This window comes from Peromyscus californicus, unplaced genomic scaffold (genome assembly GCF_007827085.1).
Source record: "Peromyscus californicus insignis strain IS unplaced genomic scaffold, ASM782708v3 Scaffold_22__1_contigs__length_63687245, whole genome shotgun sequence".
Lineage (NCBI taxonomy): Eukaryota > Metazoa > Chordata > Mammalia > Rodentia > Cricetidae > Peromyscus > Peromyscus californicus.
In genome coordinates, this window is record NW_026294525.1 from 21,084,478 (window position 1) to 21,108,766 (window position 24,289).

The 24,289-nt window shown below is 41.5% G+C and overlaps 1 protein-coding gene across 9 annotated transcripts in view; it reads right to left on the reverse strand.

Moving 5' to 3' along the window:
* Utrn (utrophin) overlaps positions 1 to 24,289 on the reverse strand; it is a 497,313-nt gene that overhangs the window by 94,944 nt on the left and 378,080 nt on the right. For all 9 annotated transcript variants that reach the window (XM_052751043.1, XM_052751044.1, XM_052751047.1 and 6 more), the window contains 3 exons: positions 24,079 to 24,208; positions 5,234 to 5,502; positions 167 to 313 (listed from right to left, as the gene is read on the reverse strand). In XM_052751043.1, coding sequence (XP_052607003.1) covers positions 167 to 313; positions 5,234 to 5,502; positions 24,079 to 24,208 — 546 coding nt within the window. The remainder of the gene's footprint in view (positions 1 to 166; positions 314 to 5,233; positions 5,503 to 24,078; positions 24,209 to 24,289) is intronic.

A 24,289-nucleotide genomic window follows, 5' to 3' on the forward strand; every position in this document is an offset into this window, starting at 1 on the left:
ACATCCTACAGAATGTTCTCCATAGTTAAAAAAAAAATGCAAAGAGCTGGTACACTAGGAAACTAAATGCAAATCAACAACTGCACAGCTTCCTGACATTTCCATTCCCTTTCCTTATTCTTTATGCAGTTGTTAGATAGCATTTCTCACAGGGCTAAGCTGGTACCTGTAGAAGTTTCCATCGCATATTAAGGTCATCCAGCTGGCGAGACATCTTTAGAGATGGATGCAGGTCAAGCGGAGACAGCTGACTGGACAGATCATTCATTGTTTTAACTTTCAAGTTGATTGGTGCAATTTCTTCTCTAAACGCCTGGTAGAAAAGAGATTTTTTAATATGTCACTGGAGGAGACACTTTATAAAGCCAGAGTTGCCATCTTCCTACCAAAGACCATGGGAAGGCGTTGTGAGACCATCGAGTAGAGATGCCACTTGACAGTAGCTGGTTGGATCAGGCCTTTTGTAAACCATACAGCCAGATACTCCCTGGGCATCTAAGTGTGTGTGTAAAGGGAAAACTCATGTTGCAAACTCATTTAAGCTGCTAAGCATTTCTGTCTCGTCTCTATTATATGCAAACCATGGGACTGTTTTGTTGCATGGCTCACTTTATTGTTTCTAGACTTGATTCTAATTTGCTTGCATACTTTCTCCATTGATTCTATTATAACATGGCTGCCTTACTTCATTTTTTCATCTGATGCAATAAGTTGACTTGAACTTAGTCAGGCTTAGGTTAGGTGGCCAGTGAGAGCAGCTTTCCTCATCCCCAATCCAATATGATTATTGGATACCAGAGAGAAAAGCTCTGTCACTCACATCCTGCTGTGATCACAGTCTGTGCTTTGGTGAGGGGTGAGGCAAGAAGAGAAGAGCATAAAGGAAAATCTATGGATGAGCCTCAGAACTGAACTGCTACCTCTGGGTGCAGAGCAGACAGGTAAAAGGTGTATAGTAGCATGGGCAAGCATATGAAGAGGGAAGGCTAGAAATTTAGACCAGTGACCAATGAGACAAACAGAATAATGATAGAGTCATGGTCTCCTTTCTCCACAGAATCCCACCTGTCTAAAGCATTGGTTCCCTTCCTCTAACAAAGTCTTTGTCTAGTCCCCCTGGATCCTTAAATGACTCAGCTAGGGGATTTATCTCTGCAGCCTTCCCTGGAGGCCCCTTCCCTGCACTCTTGGGACTTTGTTTGGTATCTCCAGCCTAACTATGACTTTCAACTAACACATATCAAAACATACAAACCAAGTGTCATGGCAGGGCTATTCTGACTGCCCAGAGCCATTCCAAATCCACTGCTAGACGTCTCAGATTTCAGTTCTTACCACTGTAAGAATTTACATTCTTCCTGTCCCAAGGAAACTGTTTGAGAAGAGACACTTCCCTACCTTCGCGCGTGCACGCACATACACACACACACACACACACACACACACACACACACACACACACACACAGAGAGAGAGAGAGAGAGAGAGAGAGAGAGAGAGAGAGAGAGAGAGAGAGAGAACAGTATTCATCAGGCTTCTTTCTGATGTTACAATAAAGAACAGAATCTACCTTTGTTATCCTGTATTATTTCAGAATTTTAGGATCAGATGAATACTCTCCCAAGAGGGCAGAGATAAAATTTTGCCCCCCCTATAATCTATCCTGAATCATAATGTTTGCTAAAACCCAATATTCAGGAATCAACTTTTTTAAAGGTAAATCACAGAATGTACTTTCGTGTTATAAAATTCTTGACCCAAAATTGGTTAAGTCCAAAGGAGAGGTGAAAAACAAACCACCAGAAGAGACCTAGAGCCTAAAACCAGTGAGGAAAATCAAGGTATCAGAGACAGTAGTGTATAAATGACATTTGAATCCATGGACATCAACAGGTGTTTAGTACGACCTACTTGCGACCTCAGCAGATACCAATGAGTCAAAAGAAGACAGAAGAAAGGAAGCTCCAAAAGATGCATGGCCTGTTCCAATATGGGAAGAGAAAAAAATGTTGATTTGCAGTGGTTTTTATCTATCCCTACCGGTGTTGGACATCCAAATATGGCCCAATGTGCACATGCAGACATGCAGTCACAGGGATACAGGCCTGACAGGTGCAAAGGATTAACAATTAATAAGACGTGAGGGACAGAGAGCGTTTCAGCATAAACTCAGAAGGAATCCAGATTCCCCCAGGTGGACACACATGCTAGAACTCAAATGTTTCTAAGGCTTTTAACCAATGCTTTCAGCTTGATATAATAACACTCTTTTTCATGGTTACATACAAAGACCCCAAAACTGGATCCAGGTTTTAAAATCAACATCCTTTTAGTTTTTAGGTATAAAGATTAAAATCAACATGCTATTTAATAGTTTTATAATTGTTATATAATAACCAATTTATTTTAGCAGATGGTAAAGGTGTTTTAGAATTAGATCATACCTTCAAGACAGGTGGGTTTTTTTTTTTTTTATCTTAAGGAACAATAAAAAGCTTACATTTTTAATGTGTAAAAATCTTTTTTTTTTTTACTGTTACAAGCCATAGGTGAAAGCATTAAAGGAGCTTTGACAGGCAAAGTCTTTTTGGCTTTGTTTTCGCTTTATGGTGAGGTGTTTTATGGCAACGAGGAACCTTTCTATCAAGGAAGTTTATCTTTCGCCTTTTAAGACTTTCCAAATTAAGGGACTTGAAATAAATCGAGTTATAAATGGCTTCAGAACTGCCATGTGTTCTTGTATAAAGAAGTAATTTATCATGTTTTGACTGCACTTTCCTATGAGAGAATAAGAGTCTACGTGGCCCTCGTTGCTGTAAAAACAGAAACATCTGCTACTATCAAAGGTGCACGTTAGACTGTTGGCAGGTGTGCGTCTCAAAGCCGTCTGCAACCAGAAGGTGTATACGCAGAAAACGGCATTATTAAAGATAACTTTAGCAACTGAAATGATTTCATTATTCCTCGAGATCTTATTTTCCAGCCCTGCTTTGACGAATTTACTAATATTTAGGAATTCCTAGTACTTCATCTCTCCCTCCCCATATAGCTTCAGTTAGTTATGGGATATACTTTAGGGCACATGCAAAATATCACAGACATTGAATTTATTCTATTTAGTGAGACTTGAATTTTTAATCTTTTACTTCCTAAAATGTAAAAGTATTTTAATCCAATTTATATCCCATTCGACAATTAATTATTGTTGTTGTTTTTTTCTCCCTTAAGTAGATTAAGAGCAAAGGGATATGGCTGGAGAGGAGAGTGATTCCTTTAACTAAATAAGACTAACAATTTCCAAACTGTTGGGTTTTTTTATTCGCCAGATATCAATTTTTCTTTTTCTCAACACTAATCATTCCAAATTAAAAAAGTGACACTTTCAAATTCACATGAGTAAATTCCCACTCAAATCTAGAAGCATTTTGTTGTTGTTGTTGTTTTTGATACTATTCACATATTGTAAAACACTAAAAGATTTTTCAGTGTTCACAATTAATTAAGCCAGGCCTGGTAGCTAAGGTCTGTAGTCGCAGGTATTTGGAAGCCTGAGGCAGAAAGGCTGCAAGATGAAGGCTTATTTGGGCTACTAAATGAGTTTAAGACTAACCTAGACACCTTAGAAAGAGCTCATCTAAAAATAAAAAGTAAAAGGAGGACTGTGCACAGAGCTGAATGGTGCTGTATTTGCCCTAAATGTTGAAGGCCTCGAATACAATCTACACCACCTAAAATAAATAGAAAACATATAAGAAGTGTTCAGTTTTAGAAAAAGCTGCGCTGATCAACTAATGCTTATGTTCTTCTTAGACTATTTTAAACTCACATGTATCCAGAGGAATGTATTTTAGGATGCTATGGGTTTGGGAGAGGCCTACTTAATTCACTGAATAGCCAGAAACACATCCGTCAAAAATGGCTAACACTAATATTCTTTGTAACACTTGCTTTAAATTGAAAAGTTTTAAGTTGAAAAGTGTTTAAATTTTAGAGGATTTAAATTCAAAGAGTTGGTCAAGATTGTGTTTAACACCATTTGGATGAAAGACATCTCTGTAGTGAAAGAGAAGAACTTTAAGGACATTAGTCACAAGCATTTTACCACTTAACCAACTGTGTGGGCTTGAGCTTTGGTTTTGTTTTCATGAAATAATACCTACCTTGTTGGGAGGGTATGAGGATTAAAAGAGATATCCAAATGAACTGACTAGGAACAGTTCTTGGCATGTAATAATAAGCCTTAATAAATAAATGCTAGTTATTGCTACTCCTATGTCTATATATTCAGATATTTACTTGTGTAACTGGCCCAAGTATTAAGTTAATTTCCCAGATCTTTTCTTTCCACTCAGCCACATTCATATAAAGGAAGAATGTTATCCAGTGTCTATGAACAAAAGATGTGTGTACCTTTTGCAATAAAAATTCCATGCATGATAGATGGCATTGGACTCATCCGTCCTGAGATTCTCATGGCTCATCCTCCAGCATGACTCATGACTATACACACCCTGCTATACTCTAAAGTTGTAATGTCTTTTACTGCCTAAATTTAATCGCTTTTTTTTCCTGAAGATGTTACAGAATACAAGTAACCAAAGTGGATTTACACCATAGAACTAATATCCTTAACCTTGGGCAACTGCCGATTACAAAAGGAATTTATAACTAAATTCATTTTTCATTTACTCAAGACAATAAGATAGAAATTATAGATGAGAATTCCTGGGAAAGCAGTTTGTTTTTTATTAAACCTCTAAATCCAACCACCAGTGTCTAGGAGACAGAACCTGTAGGCTGTACCACATGGGTACGATTCTGTTAAATCTAGGCTGTGGGAATAATTACAAAATAAACACTCAATTTCTTTAACAAATGAATAGGAAACAAAGAAAGTGAAATGGAGGGCATATTGAGAAACAAAGTGAAATTAAAAAGTTTGGTTTTGCTTTAAACAGGTAAACCTAATCTAAGCTATTTAGGGATTCTCAACAGGAATTTTAAAAATGTTTAAACAAACTGAATTATCATAAAAGCCACCTCAGTGTTTTTTGGGAAAATGGCACATATGGAAAACATCTGCCGTAATTCCTGACTTGGGTGGGGAGCTGAAGCAGTGTTAGCTTTATAAGAATCCCTTATAATGACTCCTATATGTGGGACTCTTTATTTGTGTTCTATGCAGCAACCAAACATTCCTTAAATATTCTTTGTCAAAGGCGATGGTGCTGACCATGGTTTTCTCTATGTGATCCTGCAGCGAGTCTATGAGCAGGTCTCCCACGGGCTTCCAGCCATTCCGCACCGCCTCAGCCTCCTTCATGTCTGCATCCAGGTCATCCATGGCTCCCTGCAGGTCTCGGAGTTTCTCTAACGCCTTCCCCACTTGCTTCTGCCAGCTGCTCATCACGGCATTTAGACTCTCCCACTTCTCCTTGACTTCAGAAGACTGTTTGCGCATAGCTTTGGCGATCTTTTGGGCTCTCTCTTCAGGAGTCAACTCTGTGATTAAAAAGCAGAAGTTACAGCTTGGACATCTAGTCAGTTAGTCATTCATCCTTCATGTTCAGATGTAAATCTCACCTTTAAGGGTTACTAGGGTAAATAGAGGCTGAGTTACAATGGTCAAAGAAAGAAGAATTACTCCTTTGCCAGTAAGGCATAGTTACATCTAAACATACACTCAAAATGAGGAGAAAAGGGTTTCTCAGATTAGTAAATGGTTTATGGTTCATGGTGACTTCTGAATTGTAATACTTCAACACTTGTATGCCTTGAAATGTAGCAAGATAACTCAAGAAGGAAAACATTTTTCCTTTACCATAAATTTACATATGTAAAAATCTAAAGACAGTTTTTCATGTTATTGTTCTCAAGAGAAATCAGAAGCATAATTAGCAGAGAATAGCTGTAAGTTATGAAGAAAAACTCTTAGAATATAAGATTAATTTATTCTGTTTCTTTAAAGAACACACTCAAGGCATATGAGATCTGAAAGACTTCATCATCCTTGAATTTGCTTGGTTGCTCATTTTCCACAAAAGGCATTCTCTGAAGATTGGATCTACAGAAACAGAGTGTCTATCCACATTTCACCAGGAAGACTGCAGGATGACAAGGGCCATCCTTGACAGAGCCAAGAGGGCCGTCTGAGTATAAGAAACAAACTAAGCCTTTCCAAAAGAAAGGGCAGGCACAATGTTGGTGGGAAGAATCACAATCCAGAAGTGAAGAAGAGATCCAGAGATCCATGTCAGATCCAAAGCCCAGGGCCAGGAACAGCAAACCCAACAAGACAAGGACAAGAGCATGCAACTGGACACAGTGACTCAAAAAGCAGGCCAACCAGTTACGCAGCACAGAATGCCTGGGACTCTATCACCCCCACACTCAGGGATTCCCTCTTTCCTTTCTAGCTAGTTTGAGTGCACCTTCTGAACTACGCCCAGAAACAGGGATGCAGGTTAAAAACACACAATCATGATAAAAAAAAACAAAAACAAAACAAACAAACAAACAAACAAAAACACCAGGTTAACCTCAGGCAGATACGCATACAGATACTCCTGGACTTAAGGTAAGGTTATAGATAAACCCATCCTAAGCTGGAAATAAATATCAGAAATCAAAAGCACATTTATTTGATCTGACCTCCCAAGTATCACAGCTCAGCCTGTATGGAACATGGATAGAGTCCTGATATGAGCCTATGGTTGGGCAAACTCATTGAACACAAAGCTCCCTTACTAAAGGTCTCATAATGTACAGAATACTGTACCAAATGCTTGAAACAGAATGGCTGCAGGGGTGCAGTCTCCCATCACTGGTCACTTGAGATGTTTTAAGATGACTTACCATAGGTCTTTATCTGCAATAACATCCCACCTTTTGGTATGAACCACATTAGTGATTTCTACTTCACCTCAAAATGTTTCTTTGGGAAAATAAAGTTTATCCACCGTGGTCATGAGATAAACTTTGTCCTGAAATGATCCAAAGTGAGCATGTCTATTTATCCTTATGATAAATATGCCTACCTATCGGGCCTCATATGAGTGTGATCCAAAAGGGAACAGACTGTGTATGTTTGCCTAATTTTCCAGAACAGTTTAAACCACTGGTACTTAAATTGCAACCAAATGGCCTACAACGAGTCCAGCAGCTGCAAACTAGTGAAATGTTTGGACCGGGCTGTCAAATGACTGCTTGGTAAGTAAACTGAGGGGGAGAAGAGAGAGCATCAAAATGGTGGGTACCCCAAATATACCAGACTAGACCCCCCCCCTCCAACAAAACGGTAATGATAACAAGCGAAAGCCAACTTCAAACAATAGTCGGGGTATTAAGCCAAGGAGTCAAGAGAGCCACTGCCTGACTGTACAACTAGCACATCAGAACTCCAGAACCGCCAGACTCCGCTTTCAGAAGGCAACCCTCATTTAAACCCTTATACCTTCGAGACATCTGTAAACGGCTAAATATAACACCTATGCTTTATATTTTACGTAAATATAAAAATGTTATGTGTGAGATGAAAATCCCATTCCCAGTGGCCTCAGGAGAGATGGGGTAACTTTTACAAGGGCTGCACCTGCTCCGGTTAATAAGTTACTGGGGCTTTTCGAAGAATTTATTTTAAGCATTTGTGTTTCAATGGCTATTATAGAAAGAAAGAGACGGGGGCAGGGAGAGAGAGAGACAGAAAGAATGAGACAGACAGACAGAGACACAGAAGGAGAGACAAAGAGAGGGGAGAGAGAATGAGAGAGAGGAGAGAGGGGGAGGAGAGAGAGAGAGAGAGAGAGAGAGAGAGAGAGAGAGAGAGAGAGAAAGGCTGTTCCAGAAAGGACAGCTTACTCGAAATGGTTTCCCTCAGATAAAGTAAAAACTGTTTCTGAGTCAACCATTAAAAACACACCACAGAGAGGCATCCACAGCTTTCTCATCAGAGTATCTCATACTGGCTGCTATGATTCTGTCCTCAGTGTAAGTTGTTCTGTTTGAAGGTCTGTTTGAGGGTCCTTTTGTCTGTTTATCATGTAACCCCCACTCACGCAGCTCCCCAGAACCACCTGATTACCACAGAGGCCCATGCCCACTGAGCACTTCCGAGTCAGAACACAAGTACATCAGACTGCAGCTAGCCTTAGTAGCTGCTGTAAGCCAAGAACAGAGCAAACACAATGAAAACAAAACTTCCCACGTTTGCAGGGCATGGAAAATGAAGCAACGTGTGAAATACCAAGGTAGGACAATTTGAGGGGATAACACAGAAAAAAAGAAAAGAAAGAAAGACAACTTCAAAGAGGTAGAAAAAATTACAGGGAAATGACTGCATTCTTTAAAATCAAAATCCTCCCATTTGAAAGTCGAGGGATAAATGTACTTTTAAATTTTCAAAAGGTTCTGTGGCAAATTCTGAAGCCCCAAGTGGAGAAGCATCTTGCCCAGTCATAACCTGGTATTGTATGAGGAGCCCTGCTGAGAGCTGTTTAAAACTGAACTTTCTAGAAGCTGATATCAGAGACCCACACTAGAGTGTACTGATTTAGCCCACCCAGGTGGAGATCCCTGGATAGATGCCCACACTGCCCCAGTGGTTCCAGTATTCCGTGAGTAGAGCATACATAGCTTAATGGGCTACACACACTGATGCTCTGGTCCTGCAGCTGAAGACACTTCCCCTCCGATGGGTTGATGTGTCAATCCCATGTAGAACATGGCCACTAAATACAGGCAGTCTGGGAGCTCAGTGATAAGAGTGAATTCTAATTTGCCTTTGAGAAGCAGTACCAGAGGTTGATGCCAGGGAGGGGAAACAGTAGGGTAAAGCCAAACACATTTGCCTACAGTTCTGAGACCAGAAGAACTCTTCCCATGTCATATGCCTTCCACCTTGGCGTCTGTGTGCACCTGTGTGTATATTCTCATCCTGTCCCTCCCCAGCCTCCTCCTTTCAGGCCTTACGATTGAACTGCCCACATTTTGAAGGTGGAATTATATTCAAAAGGTATTATTTACATGCTTTGATTCATTTGATTATATACTCCAATGAATTATATAATATATATATATATAAAATTATATACAGTCTATCACACATTATGGATATTTTGCATTTTTTTATTGTTCTAAATAATCAGATCTATACTATGCTACAGATTTTAGGGAAGAAGAAAAAGGGAGTAAAGTTGAAGAGAATGTCACATGACTGTAATGTCACATGACTGTAATCTCTACCCTTGAAGTTTGAGGCCAGCCTGGATTACAGAGAGAAAAGGAGAGGAAAGCTCGGTAAGTCTTTTCTCGATTTCTGCAAGTGTGCTCATGGATTGTCTGGCAGTTGTAACGGGTTCTTTTATGCCATGGGAAGGAAGACTACAGGGAAGAAAGTCCACCTAGGCCAGGAGCCAGCACCAGGCTTAGGCTTCAGGGCCGCTCCCTTCTTGTGCATGCGTGTTACTGGAGTGCCGGGCATGCTACATGATTTGTTCATTCCTGTCTTGTCAAGCGTAAACCCCATGGAATCATTTTCTCTTACACAGGAAAACACCTTACTCGGTGTTTACTGTAAGAAAGGTAGACATTCTGCCTTTGTGTGCTTGTGAAAATATTTCTCTTAAGAATACAAACATATTTCGTTTATAAAAGAATGACAGACATTTATTGGAATCATCCTGGTCTTATTGTTAAGGAAGATTTCCTAAGGTTATCTTATTTTTTTTTAAATTAAGGTACTGACCTAACTTCTATTGTTACTACTGTTTCTAAATCTTTATGTCATGAACATTTCCTTTCTTTCTGTCTTGATTGAGAATCCAGACCAGTGACAAGTCTGTTCCTAATACATATATTTACTGAACTGACTTGCAGTGAATACAATGTTTGCTTTTACTTTTTAAAAACATCACTAAACATTTAAAAATATCCACTTCATTTGGGTGGTGGTGACGCATACCTCTAACCCCAGCACTCTGGAGGAAGAGGCAGGCCAATCTCTGTGAGTTTGAGGCTAGCCTGGTGTACAGAGTGAGTTCCAGGACAGCCAGTGCTACATAGAGAAAAATGTCCACTTCATTTTTCTCCCTCCTTTCCATACAAAGTTATTTATTCAGATTTAAAAAGAACATAAAAAAGTCATTTAATGTATGGTTAATCATTCCCAGTATCTGATTTGTCCTATGTGCTATTTTGCATGTATTTGCAGTCCATTACATGTCATCAAAGCATGAAAAGATAATTAAAAATGACAAAGAAAAAGATGTCAAGTAGGATTTTCACTGCTGCACAATTTGTTGTAAAAAAAAAAATAGGAGACTGTATGTCAGTTCTAACGGGAGTCAGATATGTCATCCTAGATGTGGCTCACAAAGCTACAAATACACACACACACACACACACACACACACACGTGCATGACTGGTACACAGTAGGTCCTCAATGAAGCTTCTAAGTCAAGGAGATCTGGATGCCTCTAGAGATTTTCTACATCACCCAGTTGATTAGGCCACTGGAGCTCAAGAGAAAAAAACTTAATCTCTTTGGTGCTTCTGAGACATAATGGGAAGACGGGTTAGATCAAGGGGACATAAGATGTAAAAGAAACCTCTCACCCTAGGATCTGACTGGCCTTTCCTGAATGCATAGCTAACAGTCAAGGGGCTTCAACACAACAATTAAAACCGAAGTTGCCTACAGAGATAATGTAGGTTCTACAAAAGATATCTCAAACCAAGGATGTTCAAAACCACAAACAAATGAACTATGCTTACCAGGGGCTGAAATGTTTCTAATCTTGGACTTCAATGTATTAACACTCATGTCTCATGCCCAAATCTCATCAGTAAAACCACTTTGCAATTTCCTTTACCAAAGGAAATTCTATAAAGTAAGAGAAGAAAGTAAACCAGCTGAAAGACTTTACTTCACTTTTAAACGTCGCTTTTCAGTTTGGCTTCATCCTTAAACCTTGTTGCAAATTACATCATTGGCAGGTGTTGGTGTGTGTGTGTGTGTGTGTGCGCGTGCACACATGCAAGTGTGGATGTGTGCGCATTTTAAAGATATTTGAAAATGACTCTTAAGCCCACACTCACGTTTTAGATGAATGCTGTCCTCTTTCCATATGTCTTTCTAAATACTTAATAAAGTCACTTAATATACTTTGCCTTATTCTGGATCATCCTGAAATTCTTTTCTGTGGCTCACTTTAGAATCTAGCTTTCTCTTAGTGGAGGTACCAAAAGGGTGGCGCTCCTCGAGATGCTGGCAGTAGTGACGGGCTGTGTCTGCCCACTGATATTCACACTTTCCGTATCAGCCACTGATATTCCCACTTTCCGTATCTCTTTACTTTTCCCTCTTTACAGGAAAAAGAGTCCTTTACAGTCCCTCCACTCTCTTCATAAACAAAAGGTGTTTCTGATTAAAATAATGGGGACTATTTTATTTGCATTCCCAAATCTCCTGATTAAATAATTAAAATCAACTTAATCTCTCTAAAATGCTCCCTCGGTGGTTAAGAGGACCCTGCCCACATCCTAGTCTGTGGGAAGACTGACGGTAGCAGTTCATTAAGAACCAGATCACAAGAGTATCAATGGCCCTCCGCTGGTCAGGACTTCTAATTATGCTCATCTAGTGAATTATAAGGATGAGAGTAACTACAGGCCACTGAGAGTCGGTCAACCCACTAAATGTGTAAACCACATCTTTCAATGAAGACAGTCGAAAGGTGGTATGGAAAATCCAAAAGCAAGAAAAAGAAGAGGAATGAGCGGACAAGATGCAGATACATCTAATGGAAATAAAAATGACCAAGAAAAGAGAGGTAGGGAATACCTTCCAAAATCACAAAATGCAAGGTATTAAGGAGGGTGGGGCATGAGGAAGAAACAGGTACAGAGGCTCCCCTGAGGGCCAGGGGACCTCGCTCACTAAGGGCACTTCTGAATGGAAAATCACTGGAGGTAATTGAGATTTTATTCTTCCTGCAGAGTGAGCCAAAGTAGCAAAGACAGCACTGAGCTGAGGCTAAAGCCGGGGAGACACTAATGACATCAACACCCAGGGAAGGGACAGGAAGGGTGAGGAGAACCTGAACAGAAAAGTGAGGCCTGTGCTAGCAACCAGAGAGCCAACTCCCGACTTTCTGTAGCAGTGTATCACTTGAATGTCCTTGTGCTGACAACATATTTATTCACTGTCACACTGGACAGCAACAAGCAGACACTGGTGCCAGGGGATGGCACTGAACTGGGAGAAGAGACGCTGAGAACATCAGTGTCCACAGGACAAGGAATTCCGCCATGCCGTCAGATGTATTCCCAGTATCATCAGGCATGTGGTGAGCATTCAGTGAGTATTGTTAAAGGAATGAATAGTGTAGCTTGAGTTTCCCTGCCTGGCCCACAGTCAGGACAAATCTCTCTCACCCGCCAGTCCCAAGCCGCTCAAACCCGATCAAGTAAGCACAGACACTTATATTGGTTTCAAACTGTATGGCCGTGGCAAGCTTCTTGCTAACTGTTCTTACAGCTTAAATTAATCCATTTCTATTAATCTATACCTTGCCACGTGGCTTGTGGCTTACCGGTACTTTACATCTTCCTTGTCCTGATGGCGACTGGCAATGTCTCTCTCCCCAGCTTCCTGTTCTCTCAATTTTCCTCTCTGTTAGTCCCGCCTATACTTCCTGCCTGGCCACTGCCAATCAGTGATTTATTCATTGACCAATCAGCAACACATTTGACATACAGACCATCCCACAACAGAATAGCTCTCTTGGTACAGCGTAACAACCAAAAGGAAAAGATATTCTCCCATTCTACTCTCTTTCTCTTCTTAAAAAAAAAAAAATTAACAGATAGGCGCTGGGGAGATGGTTCAGTCCTTACTGCTTGCCACGAAGTGTGAGGAGCTGCGTTTGAATCCTCACCACCCACATAGAAAGTTAAGTGTAGCAGTATGTATGCAATCCCAGTGCTGGGGAGGTGGGGACTGAAGGGTCTGGACAGTTAGCTCCAGGTTCAGTGGACAGACTCTCTCAAAAACTGAGCTGAAGAAGTCATTGAGGAAGATACCTAATGCTGTCCTCTGCCCTCTACAGTCATGGGCAAACTCACACACATGCCCACCCACAACAATCTCTCTCTCTCTCTCTCTCTCTCTCTCTCTCTCTCTCTCTCTCTCTCTCTCTCTCTCTCTCTCACACACACACACACACACACACACACACACACACACACACACACAGAATCCAAGGACAGGAGACACATCTTTAAAATCTCCTTTTGGCCACATTACTGTCCATTTCTCCCCACAGTCTGGGGTGTTTCCCAGCCACACACAGACGGCAGTGATCTGTATGTAAGAAATTTCAGGAGCTTTTTGCCCAAGCTTAGACAGTCTTATGAAAGAAGTTAAGTATGCCTTTAGTTTATGCATGGCTAAATAAGCAGGGAGTTGAACTGAAGAGGGACATCTATGCCATTGCTGGCACTGTATCTTCTAAACCATGGTGATACCTTGGGAGTTTGCAGCCCTCAGCTGAGAAACAACAATAACAAAAGCATCATACCCTCCTCATGCTTAACTGCCCTGTATGCTAAAACCAGAAAGTAACATCCCAGATGTAGGTCCCCATAAAATACATCCCTGTAAATTGCTCCTATATATTTTATGAGGCAAATGTGTTTTATTGATGGTCACAGCGCTGACTAGGGAAAGTAGCAGATGGCAGGCAATTCATTAAAAATGTCGCTGTCCATCACACTAACTTCTGTTCTCAACGTCAAGAATGCCGACGTGTTTATTTCAATGGATGTTAAGTAAATACAACTTCAATTCTTAAATGGAATTTCATTGCAATGATACTCATGACCGTGAAAAAAATATTTTGCTTTTTTATAATTTCTGCCCAATCCAGGGGCTTCCTCAGTTCCAGACTGGTCCACTACATCCATATAGATATTACAGAACTTTAGTTTTGGGAGGATCCAGCTATTGCTCTGTAATTTAGAACACTGGAGAAAGTAGCATATTTTGCTATGCCCTTTGATGCATTACAACTTTACCCTTCTAATTTGGACTTGGGAAGCTAATTAAATTATTGCTGTGCTCTACAGGCCTGAAAGCAATTACTTATACTTCAACTTTTTATGTGAAAATTAAAAAGACAAATTCTAACATTGCCTAAACACCTTCTCCCTCGGTAACGGGGAATCAGTGAACTGGCCTGTGACTCTATTAAGTAAGCAGTGTGGTATTTCAGTCGGGGGAAATGTAACAGTGGGTACAAAGAGGAGCTATATGCATTTAATTATGCTCTAGGTTTCCTAAAGGAAAAAGAAATAGCATTTCTACTGGACATAAAGGCATACTAAGGAATATATACAGAAGTAGACAAAAACCCCAGAGGCTACAAGCACCAAGTTTAAGGACACAAATCTTGGCTCATAACTTGCACAGCTTCTGCACTGCCCATCCTCAATTTCCCTACCTGTGAAATGGGTAGAAAACACTGCTATTGCAGAGAGTTGGTATAAGAATGAACAGCATGGTGGCCTCTTAGGCTAGATCCTGGCTCAGTATTGACATCTGATAAGTACCGGCTTGCTGTGAGCATCTATGTAGCATCTCTCCATTGCCCATCCTATGTGGGTGGTGCCTCTCTGTTCATCGCACGTTCATAGTGGGAGCCTGCCGATCCTAGGAAACCTTGATCCTGTGACTCAACCTGAGTGAGGGGAGTCCTTTCCTTGAGGCTCCAGGTCTAAAGAGAGGCAGCGGATCCCTCTCTTGTGAGAGCAAAGCTAAGAAAATGAAAATTTTTGGAGGGGCAGAAGGGAAGCCAGGAGGGACAGGCTCTTGGGTGGCATTTCAGCTGCTGCCACTTCCAGTTGTATCCCTGCTCTCCTCCCCCAGTAATGGGGCCACCTGGGTCTAGCGTGTGGCAGCATGGACGCTTGTTAGAAGCATGAGGGTCTACCATTCACAATAAAGGGATTTGAATTGATAAATCTGTTATTAGGAAAACAAATAAATAAAAAGCCTTGAGGGGAAAAATCCACCTGCTAGTTTTAATAGCCCAATTATTTCTGCTAGGTAATGTGGAATTTGGCCTCATTTTATTAGCTACAAGGAAATAATGGAGCCCTAAGTTACTTAGAGAAGCCATACAAAAGGACCTTCCATTAAACTATACAATTTCACATTGTCGCTCATTCAATGACCATGAAGTTTTACCTGCACACGTTGGTCATTGCTGGTATAAAATGGACTGACATAGAATTAAAATGTTATTTCACAATTGACATCTGTCCATAGTTCTCCAAAGGATAAGCACCCATCTTCCCATCGCACCAGGTCCAGTAGTGCTCCATGGTCACATCTGTTTGTCCTAGGGTTTATACTGCTGTGATAAAAACACCGTGACCACAAACAGCTTGGGAGGAAGGCTGTATTTCAGCTTACAACTCTCAGGTCACCCTCCATTGCTGAGGGAAGTCAGGGTATGGAACTCAAATAGGGGAAGAATCTGAAGGCAAGGGCTGATGCAGGGGCCACGGAGCAATGCCGCTTACTAGCTTGAACCCCATGGTTTGTTCAATCCACTTTCTTACCACTCCCAGGGGTTGGACCATCCACAGTGAGCTGGGCCTTCCCATATCAGTTTTCAATCAGGACCAGATCATAAAATATATGAGTCTCCATAAAAGAGAAACACTACTGCTATTTGGCTTCCTGAAACATTATGAAGCATTTAGTATTTCAAAGAATACAGCATACACTGAGATAAAACAAATACTGCTAATACACATAACTAGCCATCAAAGAGCCAAGGAGGAAACACCGATCTGAAAAGGTGATTATTAACCATTGACCCCAGGTCTAGTCACATACAATTAGTTATATGTATAGCATTGACATACATACAACATACAACTATACATGGGTAAACACATTAAGAACTATATGTTTTATGACTATTGGCGAAATATCATTTAAATGAAGCAAAGTTGATGAGCCTACTATACAAAACAAAAGTGATTCTTGGAAGAGCATGAAATGGTAGTCAGGGTAACAGGAAGGCTTCAATTGGAATTATTTTTAAAGCTGATTTATGGGAAAATTAATGAATAAAATAACATACTATTTTATAATATATTAGTAATTATTATTATTCGTGGTGATGAACAGTCAGGAAAATGCCATATTCCCTGGCTATCTCTAGAGAAGAGGGGATGGGGTGGGAGGGTAGGGTCCGCCTGTGGCTGCGAATCCCACAGTGAGCAGATCCTTAACACAGCACAGGAATTCCAATGCAGGTCTGACTGAGCACAGCAAGGGGAAGTTGGCAGCGCAAAGAAGAACCAAGAAATATGTGTGCAAGGCTAAGAGGTTCTTGACATGGAGAGTCAAGAAGGAGCGAGGAGGTCAGTGGCCAGAGGGTTCCGCATGAGCAGAGATGGAGGAGATGAAATTACCGTGATGGGCCAAGAGCCAGTGAAAACCCAGGGGTGAAGGAAGGTCAATAAGCACAAGCTTACTGCTGGTCCTGCATCTTCCTCTCATTACCTCAACAACCTTGGTCAGCAGTGCTAGATGCCCTCGGCCCTTTTTTTTTTTTTTTAATGAAAAATGGTACCTTATAATCTGTCTAACAAATTCATATGGCTCAAAGAATGAACACAAAAACAGTTTTAAAAGTAGAAAGAAAAATACAAATGACAAGAAATGTATATTCCATTATAAAGTGGGTGAGAACAAGCAACTAAAAGCAATTTGCATTAAAAGGAAAAAAATATATTGATATGATTCATTAAATGACATTAGTACCACTTTGTTCAGACAAGTGGATGAACATAAAGCTTTCTAAATTTCCTACGATTATTAATGTAACTTTAGCTCCATTAAAAATCATATTTACCTGAATCATTTCTAAACTGTTGTCTTGGTAGCTGAGTTTTCCAGATAATTACATGATACCATTTAACCCAATTTCTTTATGGTTCTCACTTCTGGAAGGAAATTTATTAAAATACAGTAGGATTTCTTGGAGTTTCTTCCAATGGATTCCTAGTCTACCTTCAAAAATAAACCGCAATTCATAGCTTCAGGTTTTCCTGATTGTAAAAAGCTTCAGTGGCGACCCAGGCTTGTTTTATTTTCCAGGTCTTATCTAGTATCCACACTGCTGTCCTTCTCCTCATTGTTGTCAGTTGGTGGTGGTCATTCCTGTCAACCTTGTCCTTGCCTCATCACTTCCACTTTGTCATAAAGTATGAGTCTGTGTCTGTAAGGAAGTGCCTGACAGCTTGCCCGCACCCAGAGTGAGATCAGTATGTTCCCTCATTGCATCTTCTGTAGACGCTCAAATCACTCACACATTCAGATCCTCAATAAACAGTAAGTCACTGAGGCACCAGGAAGGGCTAAGCTTCTGGCCCGACGTTGGTGGCCTAAGGACAGAGTGCCAGGGGATCATGGAAGAAATCGAACAGCAACATGTTTAAGAAGTTGCTGAGAATGGGCTGAGATTGGTAGAGAGGGGGTATGGTAGAACAAGTCGAGTTCCAGTATATGAGGGAAGAGCTGGAAAACAGAGTAGAGAGACTATATGGGTAAAAAAAAAACAAGATGAACAGTTAAGACAAGGCAGATCATGGCTGCAAAAAGCATAAATCTGGTATTCAGTGGACATCAAGCATAAAACAGAGAGTGTGTGGCACTAGACATGGTCAGACAGAAAAGCTGAGGCCAAGTCTCTACTCAATTACTCTTCTATGGCCCAGCAGGAGAAGCCCTGATCGCACTCTAAAGAAATGCTAATGCTGGGCTTTAGGCAGATCATCTGGTTGCTGGCCTGATGGTTCAGTAAGTAAAGTGTGTACCAGGCAAGCACGATGACCTGAATCCAATCCCCAGAACTCACATTTCAAAAGCCAGGTATGTGGAATATTCCTTTACACTGTGTGAACATATGTCACCATGATTGGTTTAATCAAGAAGCTGACGAGGCGATAGCAAGACAGGATAAGGTTAGGCTGGAGAGCCAAACTAAGAGGACGCTGGGAAGAAGAAGGGTGAAGTCTCAGAGTCTTGAGGAGACACAGAGAGAAGCAAGATGAACTTGCTATGCTGAAAGAAGGTACCGCCACGTGGCAGAGGGTAGATAAGAAATATGGGTTAATGTAAGTTATAAGAGCTAGTTAAAAACAAGTCTAAGCTACCAGCCGAGCATTTATAATTAACATTAAGTCTCTGTGTGGGTATTTGGGAGCGGGCTGGAAGGACGAAAAATTCTTCCTACATAGGTGTGGTGTCACAGGCCTGTGATCCCAGTGGCAGGAAGGCTGAGACATATGAATACCTGGGGCTCGCTCTGCAGACAGCACAGCTAAATCTAGAGCTACCAGTAAAAAGTGGGAGACCTTCGTCTCAAAAACAGGTAAGGAGCAACTAAAGACACCCGAGGTTAACCTCTGACCTCTGCATGCACACATGCACACATGCACCCCCACACAGAATAATGCTGGGAGGTATTGCCTTTTGAATATTCAAAAATCCATGAAACACTGTATTATTAATAGAATTGATAACAGAAAATGAGAGGAACAGGGCTTGCAAGAGAAAAAGGCATTTGAGAGAAAAATGATGGAGAAAATTATTTTCTGGAATTAAAAAGAGATGGATCTATCTTTGTGCCCTAGGGCACAATATATAGAGCATATTCAAAAACTGCTTATTAAATAGAACTGAAAAACCATAACACGGTTTCGGCTAGCAGTAATGCGTCCAACACTGAGTACTTTAGTACCACACGGGATGACTAATGCTCAAATAGTCCCTGCTTCGGATAGCAGCTGTGCATAAGTCACAGTAAACAACAAAAGTATCAAAGCTATTATGGATAATTTTCCTCCATTTACTTTTAACAGCAGGTAAAATCAGCTACCATTACAGAGAATAATATGAAGGAAGGAAAGGGTTGGAAAATGGTTACTCACCAAACCGAACCAAACCGGAAAAACCCATGAAGTTAAACTGATATATACCACTTTTCTCTTACCAGCCCCCGGATGTGGTGTTTGGAAACTGGACCTGAGCAATCTGCTGGGTCTATCAGCCAAGGAAAGAAGCTACAGGAGTAGCTTTTAGGCTTTAAATGGCTGACGACCAGGAGTGCTAACAGCACCATGAAGCCTTAATGACAGGAAGTAGTGCATACCCGCTACAAAAGCATCTCACTGTCAATGTCCTTCCTCACTTTTCTGCCAAGTCCTGGAGAGGCAAAGAGGCAAGAAAAGCAGTCTAGGGCAAGGCTTTAAGTACCACGAGGTCATGTGAACCATTTCTTTTTTTTCTCCCAGGTTTAAACACATGAAAGTATAAGATCATCTTCTTCCCCACTGTATGAAGTAAACAAGCTCTGTCCAACTTTCCAGGTCCCCCCAAAATCTGAGTCAACACACACACACACACACACACACACACACACACACACACACACACACACGCCTTCATCTTCCCCAGGCATAAGCCTCCACCGACCCTAGAAAGCAGACGGCTCATCATCTCCCAGCACACTCTGCTCCTTGTACAACATCCCTGGCTTTCTGCCTGGCCTGCTGTATGCATCATGGCTGCCCCTTGACCTCTAGTCTAGTCACCTCCTCCCTCATTTCAAGGGTGTGCTTAGGGACAACTGTCTCCACTCGGACCCTCAAAGGCTCTGTCCTTTGTGGCGTACAACCAAGGCCCTGGGCACGCCCACGTGGTATTGGGGGTAGTGGCGTTGATTTGTTTGCTGACCTCTGTGTTAGGTGTCATCAATTAAACTAAATCCTTCTTAGGAAATGTATCTTAGGGGTCTCACCCATCCCTAGAGTTGGTCTGCTGATACATTTCTTCACTCAATAATTATGCGAGAGGCATCCAGCACTGCCAGATACTAAAAAAAAAAAAAAAAAAAAATACATCATCGAAAGAGATGGATAGTGGGAAAAGTGAGTGCTACGGAAATATGAAGACCTGAGTTCAGATCCCAGCACCTGCTTTAAAAAGCTGGCCATGGTTCTGTGTATACGTAAGCATAGTGCATATGCTTGTTGGAGTGAAGACTGGTGATCCTGAGTTTGCCGGCTAGCCAGTCTAGCCAATTGGTGAGCATCTTTTTTTTTTTTTTTTTTTTTTTTGTGAGCGTCATTTTTAGTGGGAAACTCTAAAAATATTAGGTAGAAAATGATTGAGGAAGATATTCCATGTTCATTTGTGTCCTCCCAATACATGTGCGCACACACACACACACACACACACACACACACACACACACACACACTTTTTTTCAAGTACTCAGTTTAAAAAAAAGCCCTGTCTTCATGGAGCTTACACTCCTCCGGGTAGGAAGTGACGGCATGAGAGTACACGTGGCAAACAGCCCAAATGCAGAACATGTTGAACAGCAAACACCAGGAAACATAGAAAAGAGAGTAAGGAAGGGGAGACTTTGTAGCAGGGGATACTAGGGAAGGACTAATTAAGGACACTACATCTGGATAAAAACCTAAGTGGAAGAGGAGAGGAAGGAGGAGAGGGAGAAGGAGAAAGAGGAGGGAGGTGGAGAAAGGAGGAGGAAGGAGGAGGAAGGACAAGGTAATGGTGCCAGCAGTAAGCATAAGGACCTAGAAGAGGGTCAGGGAGGCTACAGGAAGAGGAAAGAAATGCACAAAGGTTTGGAGATTGGAGCACTTCTGACCACTCAAGAAACAGCAACATAGTATGGCAGAAATAGGGATGAGAACGTGAGCAATGGGGAAAACAGGTTGGAGAAAACAGAACCAGCCAGGAATGAGCCAACAGGTTCCCATTTTCAGTTACTCATCATGGCTGCTGGGAAGGAAGTCTCTGAAGAGGAGGGCAGAGGAGAGAGCCAAGCTGAAAAGGATAGTTGGTCATCCCAGCGAGGGGTGATGGGGCTGGGAGTGAGATGCAGGGGTAAGGGATTCTGGTGTAGCTTCCATGTAGCAAGGATGGGACTTGCTGATGGAATGGGTTTGGGTGACGAAAAACAAAGAGGCCCGTGGTGATTAGAAGAGTTCTGGGCTCAGCAACCCAGAGGACAGAACTCCTAAGGCAAAGGGCAAGAACTGTGAGAAAAGCAGATGCAGGGCAGCAAGAGGCTGGGGATCACTCTGGGACAGAATCTCCATAAACACTGGTCACCTGCTCTAAGTAGCTGGAGTCTGGTTTCATTTCATCTGATAAATCAATAATCCACCACACATCCCTACTCTCGGCTGCAGAAGAAAAGCAAGTTCTGAGGAGATGAATTCTTCCTAATAATTCTCCATAATTTGGTTCATTTTCTTTGCTTTAAAATTTAAAAAAAAAATTAAAGTTTCAATGCTTTATGTTGGTAGTAAATGATTATTATCTCTGTTTCACAAACACATTCCTGGAGGAGACTGTAGGTAAAGGCAGAATAATAAATAAAAGGTTATCTCACACTTTACAGAGGTTCTTTATGAATCTAACCCAGTGCTCGTACATATATGATACTATACAGGACGAAGTTAGTAAAATGGGAACACTTAACCCAGGGTAAAGAAGGGGACTTTAGTATCTGCAAAAAAAAAGAGGGGCCGAACCCTACAGTAGCAGCTGGAGCCTTAAAGAGGGTGGGGCCGGGACCCGAGCAGGTAATTTCCCTCAGGAGCCCTGGGTGGATCTTACTGGTTCACCTCTATGGATCTTAACCATTCAAACCTTCTATCTAAAGGACATCAGGAATCTCTAAAGCATCTTCAGCAGGGGATCTTTAAAGAAACAGACAGAATAAGAGCATGTAGAACAACCAGGATCACTCAAGGAATTTTGACATCAAGAACTAGAACCATGACAGTGGTAAGAAGAAAAACTGAGGAGGCTTTAAGACCACATAGGAAAGCTTTGCTCACACAGATCTTAAACACCATGCTAGATCAAGAACTTCTCAGTATGCAATGACACATCAGTGAGGAAGTTCCACCAGGACAGGAACAGGGTCAGATTCTCTGAGAGTCGCTCGCTCATCAGAACAGACTAAAATGGAAGGCAGATAACGCATGGGCAATATTATGTGTTGTAAACAGGAGACGAGTGCTGCTAAAAGTAGGGAATGCAGCTGGACACAGTGGTGCAAGTCTTTAATTCCAGCACTCCAGAGGCAGAGGCAGGTGTATCTTTGTGAATTCCAAGGAAGTGTGGTCGACAAAGTGAGTTCTAGGGCAACCAGAGCTGTAAGATGCCCCCCCCCAACTCCAAAAAAAAGGGGGGGGGAGAGAAACAAGCAGCTGCTTAACCCTATAACTATCCCAAGACCATACATAAAAGGCTGAGAACCTGGACTTAACAGCAATGTGTAAGCATTGCACAGACTTGTGCACGCTCTGGGTGGGTAAATAATACATGTGCAACAGGGAACACAGCTCCTATTGTCCAGGACATCAGTCCCTGGACACTCCACAGACTCCAAAGAACAGTGGCGGTTAAAGCCCCTCAGGTGAAATAGCATTGCATTTGCATACAGCCTACGCAGCACAGCCTTCTGGATACTTTAAATCATGTCTAGATTACTTAAATCACTGACTATAATGCAAAGGCTGGGTAAATAACTGCCCCGCGGCAGATTTTATGCAATACTGATATGAGACAATATTTGTACATGCTTAATACAGATACAAATTATTTTCCTAATAATTTTAAGCCATGTCAGTTAGATCTGCAGATGTAGAGCCCAGTGAAGCATAGGGCCAATAGCCCTGGGAAAAACTTACTTTTCAAAGAAGGGAAAGATAACCATGAGTGATTTAGTTGGACAAGAGGTGAGATGCTGTGGGATGGTCTTTCTGTATGCTGTGAATATGTGTTGCTATGATTGGTTAATAAAGAAGCTGCTCTAGCCTATGGCAAGTCAGGTTATAGCTAGGCAAAAAATTCAAGGAGAGACAGGAAAGAGAAAGGCAGAGTCTAGGGACATGCCAGCCTGCCACCCAAGGAGCAACATGCCAGCAGACTGGTAAAGCCAGGGAACAGGTGGCAAAATATAGATTAATAGAAATGGGTCAATTTAAGATGTAAGAGCTAGCTAGCAAGAGACTTGCCATAGGCCACACAATTTGTAAATAATATTAAGCCTCTGAGTGATTTTTTTTTTTTTATTAGCAGCTGCAGGACCACAGGGCTGGGTGGGACCAGAGAAATCTTTCGACTACAGTGAGACTTCACCTGACTTGGGATTCCAGCAAGCTGCTTCCCCAGACAGTGAGAGCAAGAGCAGAAAATAAAAGGCAGTGGTGGGAAAGACACTGAATGCACTCTGGGTGTGTGTTGGAGATAAGTGATACATATATAATTCCAGCTTCAGTGGGGGAAGGGTTCCCACCCCACCCCCTTACAAGTAATAACTATCCATAACCCACACTGCTAGACACAATGAGCCACTCCGCATGTCCGCCTTTCCAATGTAAAGGGAATGATGGAAAAACACTTTGAACAACATTTTTGACAAAGACTTATTTACTTTCATATGATGTATATAGGTATTTTTGCCTGCATGTGTGTCTGCACACCATGTATGTACCTGGTATCCTTGGAGGCCAGAACAGGACATCAGATCCCCTGGGATTGGAGTCACATATGGTTGTGAGCCACCATGTGGGTGCTGAGAATCCAACCCAGGTTCTCTGGTGGAACAGCCAGTGCTCTTAACTGCTGAGCCGTGTCTCCAGCTCTGCACGGTGGTTTGTTTTTTTAATGCACCAGAATGCTTTTATTAGCAACAGTGAACATTTTAATAATGACATGGTGGCCCCAAGATACATCAGGAAATTTTCTCTTAAATTTACTATGTGATGCATTGCTATTTCCTAGGAAAGAAATCCCTGTTTCAATTTTATGCTAAATATACAGATGCCACAAGTTGTTATTTTTAGATCCTTGATGCTGCGAGGAAGATGATGCTTGTTTGTTTTTCATTTTGTTGCTGTTTATTGTTTTGTTTTTTCCCCTAAAACATGGGTTTCGCACCAGTCTCACCTGTTTTTGACTGTAGGTTTTTCCTTGGTTCTTCGGGGGCCTCTATGGGCTGATCAGCCAGAAAAACTCGAGCTTGGTCTACGGCGTTCAGCACAGAATACTCTTTCTCCTTCAGTTCACGCCTCAGCACCTTTGCCAAAAGAAACAGAAAAAGAATGTGTAAGCAACCTCACTTGTTCAGTAAATGAAGGAGTGCATTTAGCCTGACTAC